The 19749-nt window shown below is 61.7% G+C and overlaps 1 protein-coding gene and 1 long non-coding RNA gene across 2 annotated transcripts; both read right to left on the bottom strand.

Moving 5' to 3' along the window:
* Positions 1 to 1729: 1729 nt before the first annotated feature.
* Positions 1730 to 16186, bottom strand: MYO1G (myosin IG; the record flags this gene model as incomplete). Its single annotated transcript, XM_080340060.1, has 22 exons — positions 1730 to 2028; positions 2102 to 2256; positions 2800 to 2913; positions 2996 to 3100; positions 3179 to 3323; positions 4339 to 4562; positions 5192 to 5399; positions 5469 to 5635; positions 6341 to 6473; positions 6574 to 6648; positions 7801 to 7871; positions 7943 to 8113; positions 8977 to 9091; positions 9605 to 9750; positions 9822 to 10046; positions 12313 to 12423; positions 12497 to 12592; positions 13223 to 13276; positions 13368 to 13533; positions 14271 to 14364; positions 14451 to 14659; positions 16092 to 16186. The coding sequence occupies 22 exons, from the start codon at positions 16184 to 16186 to the stop codon at positions 1872 to 1874; spliced, it is 3036 nt and encodes a 1011-aa protein (XP_080196186.1). The 3' UTR covers positions 1730 to 1871.
* A 295-nt stretch (positions 16187 to 16481) lies between these two features.
* LOC308038259 lies at positions 16482 to 19513 on the bottom strand. Its single transcript, XR_013921907.1, has 4 exons — positions 18929 to 19513; positions 17462 to 17532; positions 16766 to 16847; positions 16482 to 16624 (listed from the first exon to the last, which is right to left on the bottom strand). It is a non-coding gene; the product is annotated as an uncharacterized lncRNA (long non-coding RNA).
* Positions 19514 to 19749: the final 236 nt, after the last annotated feature.

The following is a 19749-nucleotide window of genomic DNA, read 5'->3' as shown; positions in this document are numbered from 1 at the left end:
AGAAACCTGCGCCATGATAACAACACTCTATTAATGTAACCGTTTGAGCTCCTCAGCTCGTTAGCGGCGAACAGCAGGTGTTGGGGACACGGGGACACAGGGACATCACGACTTGGGGTGTGGGGACATCAAGATGTGGAACGCAGGGACATCAGGACGTGGGGACACTGGGACAGTGGGTGTCGGGGACACTGGGGCCCAGGGCCAGCAGGACCCAGGACATGGGGACATCAGGACCCAGGGTCTTGGGACACGGTGACATTGAGACATTGCATGTCAGGGACACAAGGACATCGGGATCTAGGACACAAAGACATTGAGACACAGGGTGGCAGGGATCTCAGGATCCGGGACATGGGGACACCAGGACACTGGGTAACAGGGACACCCCATCCCAGCAGATCCCACCCCAAGGACCCATAGATCACATCCCCCCATCCCATCCGTCCCTCTCACCACATCCCATCCCACCTCATCCCACCCAACAGATCTCACCCACCCACCCCAGAGATCCCAGCCCATCCATCGATCCCATCCCAGCTGATCCCAGCCCATCCATCGATCCCAGCCCATCCATCGCTCCCATCCCAGCTGATCCCAGCCCATCCATCGATCCCAGCCCATCCATCGATCCCATCCCAGCTGATCCCAGCCCATCCATCGATCCCACCCCATCCATCGCTCCCATCCCAGCTGATCCCAGCCCATCCATCGATCCCAGCCCATCCATCGATCCCATCCCAGCTGATCCCAGCCCATCCATCGATCCCACCCCATCCATCGATCCCATCCCAGCTGATCCCAGCCCATCCATCGATCCCACCCCATCCATCGATCCCATCCCAGCTGATCCCAGCCCATCCATCGATCCCACCCCATCCATCAATCCCATCCCAGCTGATCCCAGCCCATCCATCGATCCCACCCCATCCAATCCCAGCCCATCCATCGATCCCACCCCATCCATCGCTCCCATCCCAGCTGATCCCAGCCCATCCATCGATCCCAGCCCATCCATCGATCCCATCCCAGCTGATCCCAGCCCATCCATCGATCCCAGCCCATCCATCGATCCCATCCCAGCTGATCCCAGCCCATCCATCCCCTCCTGTCCATCTCCCCACATCCCACTCCATCCTACAGATCCCATTTCACCCCATTCCATATCACAGATCCCAGCCCACCCCACCCCAGAGATTCCACCCCATCCCAACAGATCCCAGCCCACAGATCCCATCTCACCTCACCCCATCCCATAGATTCCAGCCATCACCTCACCCCATCCCAGAGATTCCATCCCATCCATTCATCCCACCTCAACCCAATAGATCCCACCCCACGGATCCCATCCCAGTCCATAGTTCCCCCCCGCCATCCATTCATCTCACCACATTCCATCCCATCCTGTGGATTTCACCCCATTGATTCCATTGATCCTGTCCCATCCATCCCACTTTATCCAGTAGATCTCAGCCCACCCCATTCCAGAGATTACATCCCATCCACTCATCCCACCCCATACATCCCACCCCAGCTCCATCCACATCCCTCCACCACCCTACTGATCCCACTCCATCACATCGCCCCTGCAGCTAACCTGCCTCCCCAGCCCCCTCTCCCTGGCAGGGTCCCCATGCTGTGTGGCAGTTTTTGGGGACCCCAAGCCCATCCTGGGGCAGCTGCGGGACACAAGGGTCCTGGGGAGCTGCGAGGGTCCCATCCAGCTCTTTATTCCCAACACACACAGAAGCTTCGGCATCATCCCAGGGGGTCCGTGGGGACGCATGGTTGGGGGTCATGGGGTCCCCAGTGAGCGGGGCAGGGTGGGGGCAGGACGCGGCTGGGGGTGGGTGACAGAGTTGTTCCCTCCCTCATTTCCCAGGCCAGTAAAGCACGAAGCCATCGCGGCTCTTCTCAAAATCAGGGGTGGGCACATCCAGGCGCGTCTCCACCGTCAGCAGCCGCCGGCGCCCGCCCAGGCTCAGCTGGATGCGGTCAGACACCCCGACCTGCAGCTCCCGCTTGGTCCTGCGACACCCCAATGTCAACGGGGGTGTGTGGGGGTCACAGGGAACCCCCAGCCCACAGCCCCCCTACTCACGCTCGGCAGTGCTCCAGCAGCACGCCCACCAGCTCGCCCACGCGGTTGTCCCCCGGCGGCTGCGTGCGATGCAGGCACACAGCCAGCTCCTCCTGCCCGCGCGTGTGGAACACCACCAGCTGCGCCCCGCAGCTCGTCACGCTCAGCCCTGTCACCTGCGGGGACAGCTGGGGTCACCGCTGCGGCCAGGGACAGGGCATGGGCAACACAGTGTGGCCAAGGTGTCATGGTGAGCACGGTGGGGACAGCATGGTGGGGACAGCACAGCATGGCCAGCATGGTGGGGACAGCACGGTGAGGACAGTGTGGTCAGGACAGCATCATGGGGACAGCACAGCATGGCCAGTGTGGAGGGGACATCACGGTGGGGACAACACAGCAGGGACAGTACAGTGGGGACAGTATGGCATGGCCAGTGTGGTGGGGACAGCACAGGGGGGACATCACAGTGGGGACAGCACAGTGAGGACAGCACAGCACTGCCAACACGGTGGGGACAGCACAGCATGGCCAGCATGGTGGGGACATCATCCCACCTCTGTCCTGGGGGACCTCCCTGTGCCACCGCAGACAGCTCCAGTGTGTGGCCATGGGGACCAGGGATCTCCAGCCTCCGGGTAGGAGTGGGACAGGGTGTAGGGGGTGACTCTGCCCCCCTGCCATGGCCTGGGGACACTGGTGGGTTTGGGGACACTCACAGAGCTGAGGGGCAGCGCTCGCATCACCCGGTACTGCCGCCGCGGGTCCAGCTTGTAGAGGTGCTGGTCCGTCACCAGGATGGCCCGGTCCCGGCTCTTCCCGAAGCGGTTGATCTGTGGGGACAGGGACAGGTGAGGAGACACACTAGGGGGGGTGACACAGACATGGTGGCCGAGCAGGATCCCCCCCACTCACCTTACGGACGTGGCAGGAGAAGAGGACGGAGCTGAAATGCACCTTGTCCTTGAGGCTCTGGACACGGCGGGCGAAGACCAGCGCCTGCCCCGGGTTCTCGCTGGGCTGGGGGAGCAGTGATGGGGGTGTCACCACGGCGTGGGGCACGGGTGACACCCCCGGGGACACCAAAGCCACCCTTACCGAGGAGAGGTAGTCCTGTGCCCAGCTGCGCTGGCAGCCCCAGTCCCGCCGCAGCCCCCCCAGCGCCTCCATGGCGGCCACCTTGGCGCGGAGCTGCCCCATGGCTGATGGGGGGATGTTCTTCACGATCTGGCGCGCCCGCCACCTGCAGGGGGGACTCGGGGAGGTCATGTCACCGTCACACCGGCACATCCCATGGACCCACCCACGTGTCCCCGTCCCACATCCCTGCCCTGCATTCCCATCCCATGTCCCCAACCACCTCCCCACCTCACATCGCCGTCTCATGTCTTTGTCCTGTGTCCCTGTCCCCATCCCATGTCCCTGACCCTGTCCTTGTCCCCATCCCATGTCCTTGTCCCATGTCCCTGACTCCATCCCACATCCCTATCCCTGTCTCGCATCCCCATCCCATGTCCTTGTCTCATGTCCGTGACCCCATCCCATGTCCCCGACCCACATTCCAGTCCTGCATCTCCCATGTCCCTGTCCCCATCCTGCATCACCATTCCATGTCCCAATACCACATCTCCATCCTGTATTCCCATCCCATGTCCCCAACCCACATCTTCGTCCCACATTCCCATTCCACATCCCCAGCCCTGTCCCACATCTCCATCTCATGTCCCCATCGCTATCTTGTGTCCTTGTCCTGTGTCCCTGTCCCCACCTCATGTTCCCATCCCACATCCGAATCCTACATCCCATGTCCCTGTCTCACATCCCCATCTTGTGTCCTTGTCCCACGCCCCTGTCCCTGTTTGCAACTCCATCCTGCATCCCCATGTCCCCACCCTCCCTCCCCATCCCATGCCCACATCCCCATCTTGTGTCCTTGTCTCACGTCTCTGTCCCTGTTTGCAACTCCATCCTGCATCCCCATGTCCCCACCCTCCCTCCCCATCCCATGCCCACATCCCCATCTTGTGTCCTTGTCCCACGTCCCTGTCTGCAACTCCATCCTGCATCCCCATCCTACATCCGCATCCCACGTCCCCTTCTTGTGTCCTTGTCCCGTGTCCCTGTCCCCAGCCCATGTTCCCATCCCACATCTCCATCTCACATTCCCAAACCATGTTCCTTTCCCATGTCCCCGTGCCCCCATCCCTGTCCCACGTCCCTGTCCCCCGTCCCCCGTTCAGCGGGGCGCAGGCCGGTACCTGCGGAAGAGGCGCTGGCTGGCCTCCTGGAACCGCGCCAGCACCGCCGGCGGCTCCGGCCACTCCACGCTCTTGCCGAAATCGGGGAGGGTGCGGACAGCCTGGAAGCGTCGCAGCAGCTCCCGCAGGTACGCCCTCACCTTCTGCCGCTTGTAGAACGCCATGATGGCGTAGGCAGCGCGCAGGTGCCGGCAGCGCCGGCGTGCCACGGCGCCGCGCCAGGCCTGCATGATGCCGAGGGTCAGGGTGGGCACTGCCCCATGGATTCCCCCCCAAGACTCCACCAGCAGCTCCAGGTGTCCCCCCAAACCTGTGTCCTGCTCAGTGCTGGGGATCAGGGTGGGCACTGCCCCACAGATTCCCCTGGGACCCCACCAGCAGCTCCCAGTGCCAGCAGAGCCCTGGTGTCCCCCCAAACCCATGTCCTGCCAAATGCTGGGTATCAGGGTGGGCACTGCCCCGTGGATCCCCCCCAGACCCCACCAGCAGCTCCCAGTGCCGGGTAGAACCCTGGTGTCCCCCCAAATCCACGTCCTGCCTGGCACCAGGGTGGGTACTGTCCCATGGATCCCCCCAGGACCCCGCCAGCAGCTCAGGGTGTCCCCAACCCCATGTTCTGCCAAGTGCCGGGGGGCAGGGTGGGCACTGCCTCATGGATTTCCCCACCAGCAGCTCCTTGTGCTGGCAGAGCCCTGGTGTCCCCCCAGACCCCTGTCCTGCCCAACACTGGGGGGCAGGGCAGGCGCTGCCCCATGGATCTCCCCAGAACCCCCCCAGCAGCTCCAGGTGTACTCCCAACCCCGTGTCACCCAGAGCTGGGACCAAACCAACCCACCCCACGCATGTCCCACACCTTCTGCAGCAGCAGGACGATGATGGGGATGAGCTGCGCCCGCGCCTGCTCGAGGCAGACGAGGGTGCGGGGCGTGCGGATGAAGACCTTGGTGTGACCATACGCCACGTCGTCCTGGAAGCCGTGCTGCTCCAGGAGGGCTTGCGTGGCCTCTCGGTCGCTGGCCATCAGGTGGTTGGGCCACGTGTACTCGCAGGTCATCTTGTACCTGGGGGATGGAGCAGCGTGAGGGGCCGCAGCGGCATTTGGGGGGTCCCGGGGCGTTCGGGGGGCGTACCGCAGGAGGAAGCGGTGGTAGGGCTGGCGGTAGGCGAAGCCGGCGCGGCGCACACGGACGTTCTCCAGTAGCCCCAGGTAGGAGACCTGGTGCCGACAGCGCTCGGCGTCGAAGAGCGTTGGGGACTTGTGGTCGTTGGGTTTGATGCAGCGCACGTAGTAGGGCTCCTGCGGGGACATGGTGGCACTGCAGTGGCACCAGGACCACTGGTGGCCGAGGCTGGCGGTTTCTGGGCACAGAAGGTGGGAGGCACCAGGCATGGGTGGCATGGTGACAGCAGGGCTGAGTGGCTTAGGGATACAGCGGGCTGGCACAGGGACACCTTGGCTGGCTTGGGGACATACCAGGCTCATACAGACACATCTTGTCTGGCTTGGGGATATTCCAAGCTGGTTTGAGGACATCTTGTCTGGCTTAGGGACATGCCAGGCTGGCAAAAGGACATCTTGACTGGTTTGGGGACACATCAGGCTCACTCAGGGACATGCCTGCATAGCACAAGGACATCTTGGCTGGCTTGGGGACACACTAGGCTGGCACAGGGACACCTTGGCTGGCTTGGGGACACACCAAGCTGGCTCAGGGACATGTGTGCATGGCACAGGGACATCTTGGCTAGCTTGGGGATATGCTAGGCCAGCTCAGGGACTTCTTAGCTGTCTGGGGACACATCAGGCTGGCACAGGGACATCTTGGCTGGCTTGGGGACACACTCAGCTGTCTTGGGGACAGGCTTGGCTGGCTCAGGAGGTGTCTTGAGGCCATCCCAGCTGCCACAGGGACACACCAAGATGGGCTGGGGACATGTCCACCTGCCATGGGGCCATGTGACATTGGTGCAGAGACGTGCCCGGCTGTCCCTGGTCCCCTACCTTGGAGGCGAGGTTCTCCACCAGGGCCACCATGGAGTTCTTGAAGAGTGTCCCGGCAGTCAGTGGGCGCTTGGTGACCTCGGTGATGCTCTGCTCGCCATCGGGCCACATGGCACGTAGAACCGGGTCCGTGCTGGGGACAGCGCTGGCATGGGGCTGGCAGCACCAGCCACCCCACTCCCACCCCACAGCTGTGCAACCAGCCCCCGGCCTATGTCCCCTGTGTCCCCAACCTGTTGTAGAAGAGCCGTTTGAAGTCCTGGAAGAGCGTGTCCTTGTTCTTGTCCAGGAAACCCTCCACTGAGTACCTGAGGGATGGGGACACCACATTGGGGGTGGCCCAAGGGCTGCTGGGGCCTCCCGGCCCCACGCAGAGGTGACATGTGGCCCTGGGGACACCCATGGAGGCCATGGGGCTGTGGGGTTCACGCTCATGGATGGAGTTCCCCAACCCTGTCACCCATGGTCACCCATGGTCCCTCATGGTCCTCACAATGCCCCATGGTCCTCAAAGCCCCATGGCCAACCAAGGCCACTGCAGAATCCCTCAGGGGCTCCTGTGGCCCTCAGTGGTCCCAGGTGGCCACCATGCCCTCCCAAGGTCCCTCATGGCCACAAGATCACCCACAGTCCCCCATAGTTCTCTGTGGCCCACAACTGATCCCCTCACCAGTCTCCCATGGTTCCCATGATCACTACAGCCCAATGATCCCTGATGACCCCAAACCATCTCCTGCGGTCCTTCAAAACCCCCACAGTCCCATGACCCTGCCATGGTCCACTATGGTTCTCCAAGGTCTCATGGTCAACCACAGACCCCCAAGGGCCACTCTATCCCCCTGGTTCCAAGTGCCTTCCTCATGGTCCCCCATGACCCCAAACTGCATCTCAGGGCCCCTGAAGTTCCCCCATAGTCCCATGACCCTCTCATGGTTCTCTAAGGCTTCATGGTCAACCATAGATGTCCAAGAATCCCTGTAGCCTCATGGTCCCAAGTGCCCCCCACCATGCCTTCCCAAGGTCCCCCATGACCCCAAAACACCTCCCATGGTCCCTCAAGACCCCCAAAGTCCTATGACACCCCCAGGCTCCCCCATGGTCCACCATGGTTCTCCATGGTTCTCCAAGGCCTCATGGTCAACCATAGACTCCCAAGAGCCCCTCTAGCCCCCTGGTCCCAAGTGCCCTCCCCATGGTCCCTCATGACCCCAAACCACCTCCCATGGTCCCTCAAGACCCCCAGAGTCCTATGACACCCCCATGGTCCACCATGGTTCTCCAAGGCCCCATAGTCAACCATAGACCCCCAAGAGTCCCTCTAGCCTCATCGTCCCAACCGCACCCCTCATGGTTCTTCAAGCCCTCCCAAAGTCCTCCATGGTGCCCCCGAGCCCCACGGCCACCCACTGACACCCACAGCCCCCCCCATCTCCCACATGTCCCCCCCACATCCCCCTTACGTGACATCTCCAGCGTAGTGCTTGATGCGGAAATCCCGGTCGAACTCCATGGTCTTGTCTGTGGGGCAGAGCTGGGGGGCACAGGGGTGTCAATCCTCAACCCGTGTATCCCCCGCCGCTCCCCCCGACCCCCCCAGCTCACCTTGCGGCTGGTGTAGTGGGGGTGGTGGCCCAGGCGGGCGTCCATGGAGGCCAGGAAGAGCGCGTCGGTGACGGTCCCCGCGGCCAGGCACGCCTCGTCCAGCAGCGCCAGCACCCCGCGGTGCGGCTGCTCCACCAGCGCCACGATGGGCTCGTTGCTGAAGTATTCAATCTGGGGGGGCAATGTTGGGGGGGGTGGGCACCCCAAATTTCCCCCCCTGAGGCACCCTGAATTGTGCCCGTGTAACCAAAATCTGGCCCTGCCAGGTGATGTCACCCACGCCCTCCCGTTCCCCGAGCTCTGCCAGGTGATGGCCTCGTGTCCCCCTCCAGGTCCCCCCAAGCTGCTCACTCTCTGCCAGGCAATGTCCCTGTGTCCCCCTGTGCCCCCCTAAGTGCCCCATGCTCTGCCAGGTGGTGCCACCCATGTCCCCTGTCCCCCAAGCTTTGCCAGGCCATGTCCCCCCTGTTCCCCCATGTCCTCCCAAGCTCTGCCAAATGATGCTCCCATGTCCCCACATGTCCCCCTGTTTTCCCCAAGGCCCTCATGCTCTGCAAAGTGATATCCCCCATGTCCCCCCACGTCCCCCTGTTTTCCCCAAGGCCCTTGTGCTCTGCAAAGTGATGTCCCCCATGTCCCCCTGTTTTCCCCAAGGCCCTCATGCTCTGCAAAGTGATGTCCCCATGTCCTCCTGCGCTTTGCCAGGTGATGTCCCCATGTCCCTCCATGCCCCAGTGTGTTTCCTTACGCTCTGCCAGGTGATAGCATGTCCCATCATGTCCCCCCTTTCCCCTCACATCTCCCCCATGCCCTTGTGTGCTACCAGGTGATGTCCTCATGTCCCCTCCATGTCCCTGTGTCCCTTCACACACTGCCAGGTGATGCCCCCATGTCCTCCCATGTCCCTGTGTCCACTTGTGTTCTGCCAGCCAATGCCCCCCCGTCCTCCCCATCTTCCCTCCATGTCCCCGTCCCGTCACGCTCTGCCAGGCAATGCCATGTCCCCCATGTCTCCATGTCCCCTGTGCCCTCACGCTCTGCCAGGTGATGCCCTCCCGCTGATACTCCTCCTGCTCCTGCCGCAGCACCAGTTCGATGAAGAGCTGCTGCAGCTTCTCATTGCAGTAGTTGATGCAGAACTGCTCGAAGCTGGGACAGGGGGACAGGACAGCCCCTGTCACCCAGCCCCACGCCATGTCCCCTGCACCTCCTGCCCCATGGCCCTGCTAGGGACCTGCTCCTGTCCCTCCATGGGTTCCTTGTGGTCTTGTCCTTCCCTGTCCCCATCCTGTGTCCCATTCCCTCCATGGGTCCCTCTCAAGCCCTGTCATTTCCATGTGTCCCTCCTGGGTCCTGTCACCTCCACGGGTCCTTCCTGGACCTCTGCTCCCTCCCGGCCTTCCCCCAACCCCTGTCACCTCCCTGTGTCCCTCCCAGGTCCTGTTGCCTCCATGTGTCTCCCCCAGGTGTCCCCTTGTCCCCTCCACACATCATTCCCATCCCAAATCCCCCTGAAATGTCTCTCCCAGGTCCTGTCCCCTCCACGTGTCCCCTGATCCCTCCACACATCCTTCCCATCTCTAGTCCTCTCACCACACCCCTCCCAGCTCCTGTCCCCTCCACATGTCCCCATGTCCCCCGCCAACCCTTGGGCCAGCTCACCTGTTGGTGTCGAAGATCTCGAAGCCGTAGATGTCGAGGACGCCGATGACGGTGCTCTTGCCGTGCAGACGAGCGTCGTAGCCGCGGGCGGCGATGCTGGCGTTGATGCGTCCCACAATCCAGCAGAAGAGCCGCTCGTAGATGGCCTGGGGACAGGGACAGCGTGACGGCCACCCGAGGGTGCTGTGGGGGGTGTCACCCTGTGTCCCCTCCCTACCTTGGCGCAGGCGTCCCGGGCATAGGCGGCTTCCCGGGGGCTGTGGCCCTTCTCGATCAGCTCGCCACCACCGGCAGCCACGGTGCGGGTGAGCAGCGCCTGGTGCAGGCACCCGGGGGCTGTGGCCGTCAGCTCCGCCAGCGCCGTCACCGCCGCCATGTCCTCCACCACGGCCGTGTCCCCCGCCGTGGTCACCTCGCCCTCCACCGTGAACTGGATGTTGCCCTGGGGTGCCCCGCAAAGCCACCTTGGTGGGTGTAGGTGGGGGACACCCAGGAGCCCCCCAGGAAGGGGATGGGGTGCCCTGGCACCAGCCCCTGCTGTTTCATGGGCTGAGCTGGGCCATCACAGTATCACAGTATCACAGTATCACAGTATGTTCTGGATTGGAAGGGACCTCAAAAGATCATCTAGTCCAATCCCCCTGCTGGAGCAGGAACGCCTAAGTGAGGTTGCACAGGTACATGTCCAGGTGGGTCTTGAATGTCTCCAGAGAAGGAGACTCCACAACCCCCCTGGGCAGCCTGTTCCAGTGCTCTGTTACCCTTACTGAGAAGAAGTTTTTTCTCAAATTTAAGTGGAACCTCTTGTGTTCCAGCTTGATCCCATTGCCCCTTGTCCTATCATTGTTTGCCAACGAGAAGAGCCTGGCTCCATCCTCATGGCACTCACCTTTAATATATTTATAAACATTAATAAGGTCACCTCTCAGTCTCCTCTTCTCCAAACTAAAGAGACCCAGCTCCCTCAGCCTTTCCTCATAAGGGAGATGCTCCACTCCCTTAATCATCTTGGTTGCCCTACGCTGGACCCTCTCCAGCAGTTCCTTGTCCTTCTTGAACTGAGGGGCCCAGAACTGGACACAATATTCCAGATGGGGTCTCACCAGGGCAGAGTAGAGGGGAAGGAGGACCTCTCTCGATCTACTAACCACCCCCCTTCTAATACATCCCAGGATGCCATTGGCCTTCCTGGCCACAAGGGCACAGTGCTGGCTCATGGTCATCCTGTTGTCCACCAGGATCCCCAGGTCCCTTTCCCCTACACTGCTCTCTAATATGTAATTTCCCAACCGATACTGGAACCTGGGGTTGTTCCTGCCCAGATGCAGGACTCTACACTTTTCCTTGTTAAATTTCATTAGGTTATTCCCCGCCCAACTCTCCAGCCTGTCTAGGTCTCGCTGGATGGCAGCACAGCCTTCTGGCGTGTCAGCCACTCCTCCCAGCTTAGTGTCATCAGCAAACTTGCTGATAGTACACTCTATTCCCTCGTCTAAGTCGTTAATGAATATATTGAATAATACTGGCCCCAGTACTGACCCCTGAGGTACTCCACTAGATACTGGTCTCCAACTAGACTCCACACCATTGACTACCACTCTCTGGCTTCTCTCCTTAAGCCAGTTTGTAACCCACCTCACTACTCTATTGTCTAGACCACACCTCTGCAACTTAGCAACTAGGATGCTGTGGGAGACTGTGTCAAAGGCTTTACTGAAGTTAAGGTAGACCACATCCACGGCTCTGCCATCATCCATCCACCTTGTAACATTCTCATAAAAGGCTATGAGGTTGGTCAAGCATGACCATGCGGGGCTCTACTGGTTTGTACTGGGCTGAGCTGGGCTGTGCTGGGTTGCATTGGGCTGTACTGGTTTGTATTGGGCTGTACTGGGCTACACTAGTTTGTATTGAGCTGGGCTGGGCCATGGTGGGTTGAATTCGGCTGTACTGGTTTGTATTGGGCTGGGCTGGGCCATGCTGGGTTGCATTGGGCTGTACTGGGCTATGCCATACTGGTTCGTATTGGGCTGGACTGGGCCATGCTGGGTTGAATTCGGCTGTACTGGTTTGTATTAGGCTGTGCTGGGCCATGCTGGGTTGCACCGGTTTGTATTGGGCTGTACTGGGCTATACTAGTTTGTATTGAGCTGGGCTGGGCCATGCTGGGTTGAATTCGGCTGTACCGGTTTGTATTGGGCTGGGCTGGGCCATGCTGGGTTGCACCGGTTTGTATTGGGCTCGGCTGGGCCATGCTGGGTTGCATTGGGCTGTACTGGTCTGTATTGGGCTATGCCATACTGGTTCGTATTGGGCTGGGCTGGGCCATGCTGGGTTGCATTGGGCTGTACTGGGCTGTATTGGGCTATGCCATACTGGTTCGTATTGGGCTGGGCTGGGCCATGCTGGGTTGCATTGGGCTGTACTGGGCTGTATTGGGCTATGCCATGCCATACTGGTTCGTATTGGGCTGGGCTGGGGGCCATGCTGGGTTGCGTTGGGCTGGACTGGCCCATACTGGTGTGCAGGAGAAGCTGTACAGGTGTGTGTGGGGGTTGTACTGGTGCAGGGGCCGTACTGGTGCACAGGAGGGGCTGTACAGGTGCAGGGGGGGTGTACTGGTGCAGGAGGGGCCATACTGGTGCAGGAGGGGCCATACTGGTGCAGGGGAGGTGTACTGGTGCAGCGGGGCCACCACAGGGTCTCACCAGGAGCAGAATGGCCGCCAGGACCCGCCACAGGGTCCCCACCTCCTCAGGGGAGAAGCCGATGATGCCCAGCGCCTCCTCCACAGCGCGGTACCCGCCCGCGTCCTCCTCCTGGGGACAGGACGGGGTGTCAGGGGCTGGGGACACCCTGTCCCCCACCCTGTCCCTGTGTCCCCGCACTCACGCAGGCAGGGGCTCCCTCCCGGGTGTAGCGGTAGGCGCGGGGGTCCCGGCAGAGGTGCAGCGAGCTCAGCAGCGCCTCTGGGGCGCCCAGCAGCAGCTGTGGGGCAGGGGGGTCAGCACCATGAGGGGGGGGAACCCCAGCCTGGTGCCCCCTAGTCTGGCTGGTGTGGGTCTGTGTCCCTGTATGCTGTCCCTTTTATCCCATTTGCCCCATCCGCATCTATCCCTTTCACATCCATTCCTATCCCATAGATCTCATCCATCCCATTGATCCTATCCTGTAGATCCCATCCATTCCATTCCATCCATCCCATTGATCCTATCCTATAGATCCCATCCATCCCATTGATCCTATCCTGTAGATCCCATCCATTCCATCCAATCCATCCCATTGATCCTATCCTATAGATGCCATCCATCCTAGCCCATCCCCATCTCATCCCATAGATCACAGCCAACCTATCTGTCCCATCCCATCTATCCCATCTGATCCATCCCATCCCAACCTTTCCATGCTACCCTCACCCCATAGATCCTACCCCATAGATCCCATCCCACCCCATCCTATCCCATTCATGTCACAGATCCCATTTGTTCCACCCTAATCTTCTCAGCGCACCCACTCTGGCCCCATCCCATCCCCATTTCATCCCAAGGATCACACCCCATCTGTCCCATCCCAACCTCCTGATCCCATCCCATCCCATCCCATCCCATCCCATCCCACCTGGTAGAAGGCATGGAAGTTCCTCTCTCCCGGTTGCTGCTGGAGGATCCGGGACTGGAAGAGGAGCAGGGAGTGGGTGCCGGGTGGTGCCCAGGTGAGACCAGCACCCACCTGCCCATGGCCCCGCCCACAACCCCTCCCACACCTTCTCCAGGAGGTAGTTGTGGATGTGCCCACCGGTGGGGTCGCCCTTGAAGTCAAAGTTGATGTCCATGTACTTGCCGAAGCGGCTGGAGTTGTCGTTGCGGTTGGTTTTGGCGTTGCCGAAGGCCTCCAGGACGCAATTGGACTTGAGCAGCACGTTCTTCACCCTGGGTGGTGGCACGGCACGGCACACGATGGCACACCATGGCACGGCGTGGCACAGCGCTATGGGGCTGCAACCTCACGGATGGACACAGGACACGGCACCCCTGGTCTTCCCACCCCATCTCCATGGCCATGGGGCACCCCAGGACCACCCCAAAGCCATGAGGCCCCCTGGTCCCTCCACTCCACCCAACCCCACCCCACAGGTCCGTGTGCCACCCTGCTCCCCCCCACAACATCTCTCTGGACATGGGGCACACCAGGTCCCCCAGGACCACCCCACAGGCATGGGGCACTCCTGGTTGCCCCATATCATCCCTATGGGCATGGGGACCTTCCACGACCACCCTCACAGCCCCATGGGGCACCTCATGTCACCTCAGGTTTTCTCTATGGCCAGGGCCACCCCAGGAACCTCAGGACCAACGCACAGCTATGGGGCACCCTTGGTTGCCCCACATCATCACTATAGGCACGGGGCACCCAGGTCAACCCACCCCACAGCCTTATGGGGCACCCTGGTCACCCCACACCATCTCAATGGCCATAGGGCACCCCAGAACCACCCCACAGCCATGGGTTACCCCTAGTTGCCCCAGACCTTATCTATAAGCATGGGGCCCCCAAGGATCACCCCACAGGCATGGGGCACCCCTGATTCCCCCCCAGCCCAGAGTTGGCAGGCCACAGGGTCTATACCCCAGCCCCTAGCCCCACGGCGCCGTGGGGCCGGACCCACCTCTCCACCTCGGCGCGCTGGCTGGGGTTGGTGATGGCGGCGATGTACTGCATGATGTACTTGCTGGCCTCTGTCTTGCCCGCCCCGCTTTCACCTGGCGGGGAGAACAGGGGCTGGGTGAGGGTGGGTGCCACCCACCCAAGGGTGCCCCCCACCCCAAAAAATCACTGCCAGCCCTACCCGAGATGACGATGCAGGTGTCCTTGGCGCGGCGCTTCATGGCCTTGTAGGCGGCGTCGGCCAGGGCGAAGAGGTGTGGCGGGCGCTCGTAGAGCTCGCGGCCGCGGTAGCGCTCCACCATGGGCGCGCCGTACAGCGCCAGCGCCCGGTACGGGTTCACCGCCACCACCACCTCCCCGATGTACGTGTAGATGCGGCCCTGCGAGAACCTGCGCAGAGGGGCGGCCGTGGGGCAGGCAGTGGGGCTAGGAGGCACCCTGTGGGGTGCTGCGCCATGGGGTGGCACCTTGTAGGGTGCTGCGCTATGGGGTGACACCCTGCAGAGTGCTTGGCTGTGGGGTGGCACCTTGTGCCATGGGGTAGGAGGGTTCTGTGGGGTGGCACCTCGTAGGGTGCTGTGCTGTGGGGCAGGATGCAGGTTCTGTGGGGTGCTGTGCCATGGAGTGAGATGGCATCCTGTGCCATGGGGCAAGATGCAGACTCTGGTGGGTGCTGTGCCATGGGGTGGGGTGACACCCTGCAGGGTGCTCTTCTGTGGGGCAGGATAGCACCCTGCCCCATGGGGCAGGATGGTGCAGTAGGGTGGCACCCTGTGGGGTGCTGTGCTATGGGGTGCCACCTTGTAGGGTGCTGTGCTATGGGACAAGATGCACATTCTGTTGGGTGCTGTGCCACAGGGTGGGATGGTGCTCTGTGAGGTGGCACCTTGCAGGGCACTGTGCTATGGGGCAGGGTGCTGCTCTGTAGGGGCATGCTATGGGGCAGGATGAACACAGTGGGGTGCTGTGCCATGGGGTGTGATAGCACCCTGCAGGGTGCTGTGCCATGGGGCATGACGCACATTCTGTGGGGTGCTGTGCCATGTTAGGGGCGGCACCCTGTGCCATGGGACAGGATGGCACCCATTGGGTGGCACGGTTCTCTGTGGGGTGCTGTACGAAGGGCAGGGTGGTGCTGTGCTATGGGGCAGGATGCTCATTCTGACAGTGCTGAGCTGTGGGATGGTTCTCTGCAGGGCACCGTGCCATAGGGCAGAATGATTCTCTGTGGGGTGCTGTGCTACCGGGCAGGATGCACAGTCTGTGGGTTGCTGCATCATGGGGTGGGATGACATCCTGTGGGGTGCCATGGGGCAGGGTGGCATCCTGTGGGGTGCCATGGGGCAGCACCCTGTGGGGCGCCTTTCTGTGGGGCAGGGTGAGACCCCCCCAGAGCTCCACGCCATGGGGCAGTGGCTCTTCCTGCAAGCAGCACCTGTGGGTGCAGGAGCAGGCAAAAAATGTGGGGGACCCACAGGTGGGACACACAGTCTTGGGGTGCGCACCCCTATATCCCCCCGACCTCCACTCCACCTTGGGCGCGGCTGTGCCTCAGTTTCCCCCCAGCCACAGGCACCACCCGGTCATTTCCTGCAGTGCTGGGGTTTGGCGCCAGGCGCTTCCGCACCCCCCGCAGGACTCGGGGTCCCCAGTACCCCCATCGTCCCCACACCAGCACCCCCAGGGCGCAGATGCTGCCATGGGGTCTCATACCGCATCACTGGGACCCACCACATCCAGTGCCACGCCCGGGGATGCCGCAGCAGCACTTCGGGGTGTCCCCATTGCCGCGTCCCCCGCCCCGCTGTCCCCCGTCCCATACCGCAGGCGCAGGTTCTCCAGGAACTGCTCCATGGTCACCTCGTCCAGCAGGACGAAGTCGGCTTTGCCGAATTCGGGACCCTCCAGCTCCGCCATGCCGCGCCCGCCGGCACCCACTTCCCCCCTGGGCTGCGCTGGCTGTTTCCTGCGCCGCCAACAACCCGCCGAGCCCGCCGCGCAGGCGCCGGGGGGACAGGGAACACTCGCTCTGTCATTGTCATCGTCACCTCTTCCGGGGCTGGGGACAGCCCAATTTGTGGCCGTGCACCCCAAGGGTTGACATTGACCATCACCGGCGTGGTGGGACGTGTGGGGTAGGCGCCATGAGGCTGCTGCACCCTGCAGGAGCACCATGGTGTCCCCAAATTTGTCACCGTACCAAAAACCCAGTGGGAAATCAGTGATTTATTGAGATGGTGGCATCACCCGTTGTCATCCCAGTATCCCCAGTTAAAAGGCTGGTGTAACTGGGAGCTCTGGGAAGGACAAGCCAAGTGAGGAGCGTTGGACTGGGGACCCCGTGCCGGCGTCCAGCTGGAAAAGAACGAGGGGAAATGTCAAGAAATGAGAATTATGGCACCACCAGGATATAAATTTCACTGCTTCACTTGTTATTGTGGCAAACCAGCGCTCACCAGTATTCCCAGTAAAGCCCAGTAAGTCAAACCTCCTTACCGAGCAAGCAAGGAGCGTGGCGAGCTTCTTCAGCAGCTACCATCCAGTGCTTCCAAAAATGGACGATCTACCCGATTTTCACCTAAATTTGAAGGAAAAAAAGTCAATAAAAGCTGCCGCCTCCGCCCTGTCCTGGGGCGCGGGGGAATATTCTCCCTCACTGCTGCTCGTTTGACTGAATGCTTAATTAGCCGGATTAATTGCACACCCACGAGTGCGTGGGCCACAAACTGGAATGGGGGGTCACTCCAGACCTCCCCCGCAGTGGGATTTCAGCCCTGAGGGACTCGGTGGCTTAATGAGGGGACAAGACCTTTGTGCCTGGGTTTGGCAGAGCTAGTTAGGCAGAATGTGGCTATTTACGAGAGGATGGGCCAGTTGAACCCACCTCCTCATTGCCGGTGGATTCTTGTGTCCTTCCAGATCACCAGATCACCCAGCAAGGCACAGCCAGAGCGAGGGGTGACAAGGGGCAGCCGGGAATGGGACTTTGTGGCCACAGCATCACCTGAACTTGCCCCGCGATGGCAACAAACCGATGTGGGGACACAGCTCTGGGGTGGGATGTCAGCCCCGAGAGAGGCTTATGGAGTGGTTATAGAGGTTTGGCAGAGCTAATTACAGAATTTTGGCTAATTACGATCTTGGGGGAGAGTGTGGAACACAGACCCCCCTGGACAGGCCGGTTGAACCCACCTCCTCGTTCCCAGCAGCTTCTTACACCCACCGCAGTTTCTTAAACCCGTTGTCAGGGTGAGAACCTGTAACTGGAGAGGAAGACACGGGTATCAGCAGATCCAGAAGTGACCGCAGCCCGCGGGGCTCCCCCCACCGCCCCGATAGCCCCTGGGACACAGGGGTGTCCGGGATTTCTATAACTCTCCCCCGGAATGGCAGGGAAGGGCCTCAAACCGTCCCGGGGCTGCTCTGGCAGGCGCTGCAGGAATGGCGGGGGCCACGCCAGGCCCCCCCACGCTGGACGCCTGCGGAAATGGCTGAGCCGGCAGCGGCTGCCGAATAAAAGGCAGTGGGGTGACAGGATGAGGCTGCGGCTGGCGGCAGCATGGGCTCCGAGGGTCTCCAGGCCCAGCCATTTGGTGAGGGGAAACCTCAGCAGATCAGTTGCAGTTGCTGCCGCCTTGAGAATCCCAGAGTGTCAGGGGCTGAAGGGCCCTGGAAAGCTCATCCAGTGCAATCCCCCCATGGAGCAGGAACACCCAGATGAGGTTACACAGGAAGGTGTCCAGGCGGGTTGGAATGTCTGCACAGAAGGAGACTCCACAACCCCCTGGGCAGCCTGGGCCAGGCTCTGACACCCTCACCCCCAACAAGTTGCTTCTCATCTTCAAGTGGAACCTCCTGTGTTCCAGTTTGTACCCATTGCCCCTTGTCCTGTCCCTGGTTGTCACCAGCAGAGCCTGGCTCCATCCTCCTGACACTGCCCCTTTCCATATTGATCCCCAGCAATGAGTCCCCCCTCAGTGTCCTCTTGTCCAGCTCCAGAGCCCCAGCTCCCTCAGCCTTTCCTCACACGGGAGATGCTCCACTCCCTGCAGCATCTTGGTGGCTGCGCTGGACTCTCTGCAGCAGTTCCCTGTCCTGCTGGAACTGAGGGGCCACAGCTGGACACAAGATTCCAGGTGTGGTCTCCCCAGGGCAGAGCAGAGGGGCAGGAGAACCTCTCTGACCTACTGACCACCCCCTTCTAACCCACCCCAGGTCCCATTGGCTTCCTGGCCACAAGGGCCCAGTGCTGGCTCATGGTCACCCTGCTGTCCCCAGGACCTCCAGCTCCCTTTCCCCTACGCTGCTCTCTAATAGGTCATTCCCCAACTTACACTGAACCTGGGGCTGTTCCTGCCCACATTCAAGACTCTACACTTGCCCTTGTTCTATTTCATTAATTTTTCCCCACCCAGGGGAGCGCGGGGTGACAAGAGTTCAGCTGGGACTCACAGCCATGGTGTCACCTGCTCCTGCCCCACAGCAGCTGGAGCACAAACTGATGTGGGGACACAGCTCTGGGGTGGGATGTCAGCCCTCAGAGAGGCTTATGCAGTGGTTAAAATGGTTTGGCAGAGCTAATTAGAGAATTTTGGCTAATTATGATCTCGGAGGGGAGTGCAGAACACAGACCCCCCTGGACAGGCCGGTTGAACCCACCTCCTCGTTTCCAGCAGCTTCTTACATCCATCGCAGCTTCTTAAACCCATCGTCGGGGTGAGAACCTGTAACTGGAGAGGAAGACACGGGTATCAGCAGATCCAGACGTGACCGCAGCCCGCGGGGCTCCCCTCACCGCCCCTCGCCGCCTCCAGGACACGGGGGTGTCCGGGGTTTCTATAACCCCCCCTCGGAATAGCGAGGAGGGGCCTCAAACCGTCCCGGGGCTGCTCTGGCAGGCGCTGCAGGAATGGCGGGGGCCACGCCAGGCCCCCCCACGCTGGACGCCTGCGGAGGGGACGGGAGGGGGACCCGGGGACACGCACGCCCGGTCAGCCCCGTTTTCCCCGGGGCGGCCCCGGCGGCCACATGCGGCCTGTGCGGAACTACCCATCCCGGCATGCACCACGGCACTTCACGGCGGGGTCCGCTGAGGGACCATCGCCCCGTCCCGCGCTGTCCCGGGGAGTCCCCGCTCGTGTCCCGGTCCGTCGGGGCGGCTCCGGCGGCGGTTCGCGGCGGATGGCGGCGGATGCGCCCGACTCACGCCACCCTCCCGGCCCCCTGCCGCCGCCATGCTTGACAGCCCCGCCCGCGCCGGCGTGTGACGTCAGCGCGGGACGTCGTGGAGCAGCGCCACCTGGCGGCGGGGGCTCCCCCCGGAGGGATCAGCGCATGCGCGGGAGCTGGGTTGGGCGGGGCCACGATGAGGGGCGGGGTCAACCATAGGTAGGCGTGGCTACACACACATACAGAGACGATGATAAGGGGGCGGAGCCAACCGACAGAGTAGGCGTGGCCAGGCGGGTGGGCGGGGCCAT

Source organism: Nesoenas mayeri (genome assembly GCF_963082525.1).
Source record: "Nesoenas mayeri genome assembly, chromosome: 2".
In the NCBI taxonomy this organism is placed as follows: Eukaryota; Metazoa; Chordata; class Aves; order Columbiformes; family Columbidae; genus Nesoenas; species Nesoenas mayeri.
This window is presented reverse-complemented; position numbering and strand designations above follow the sequence as displayed.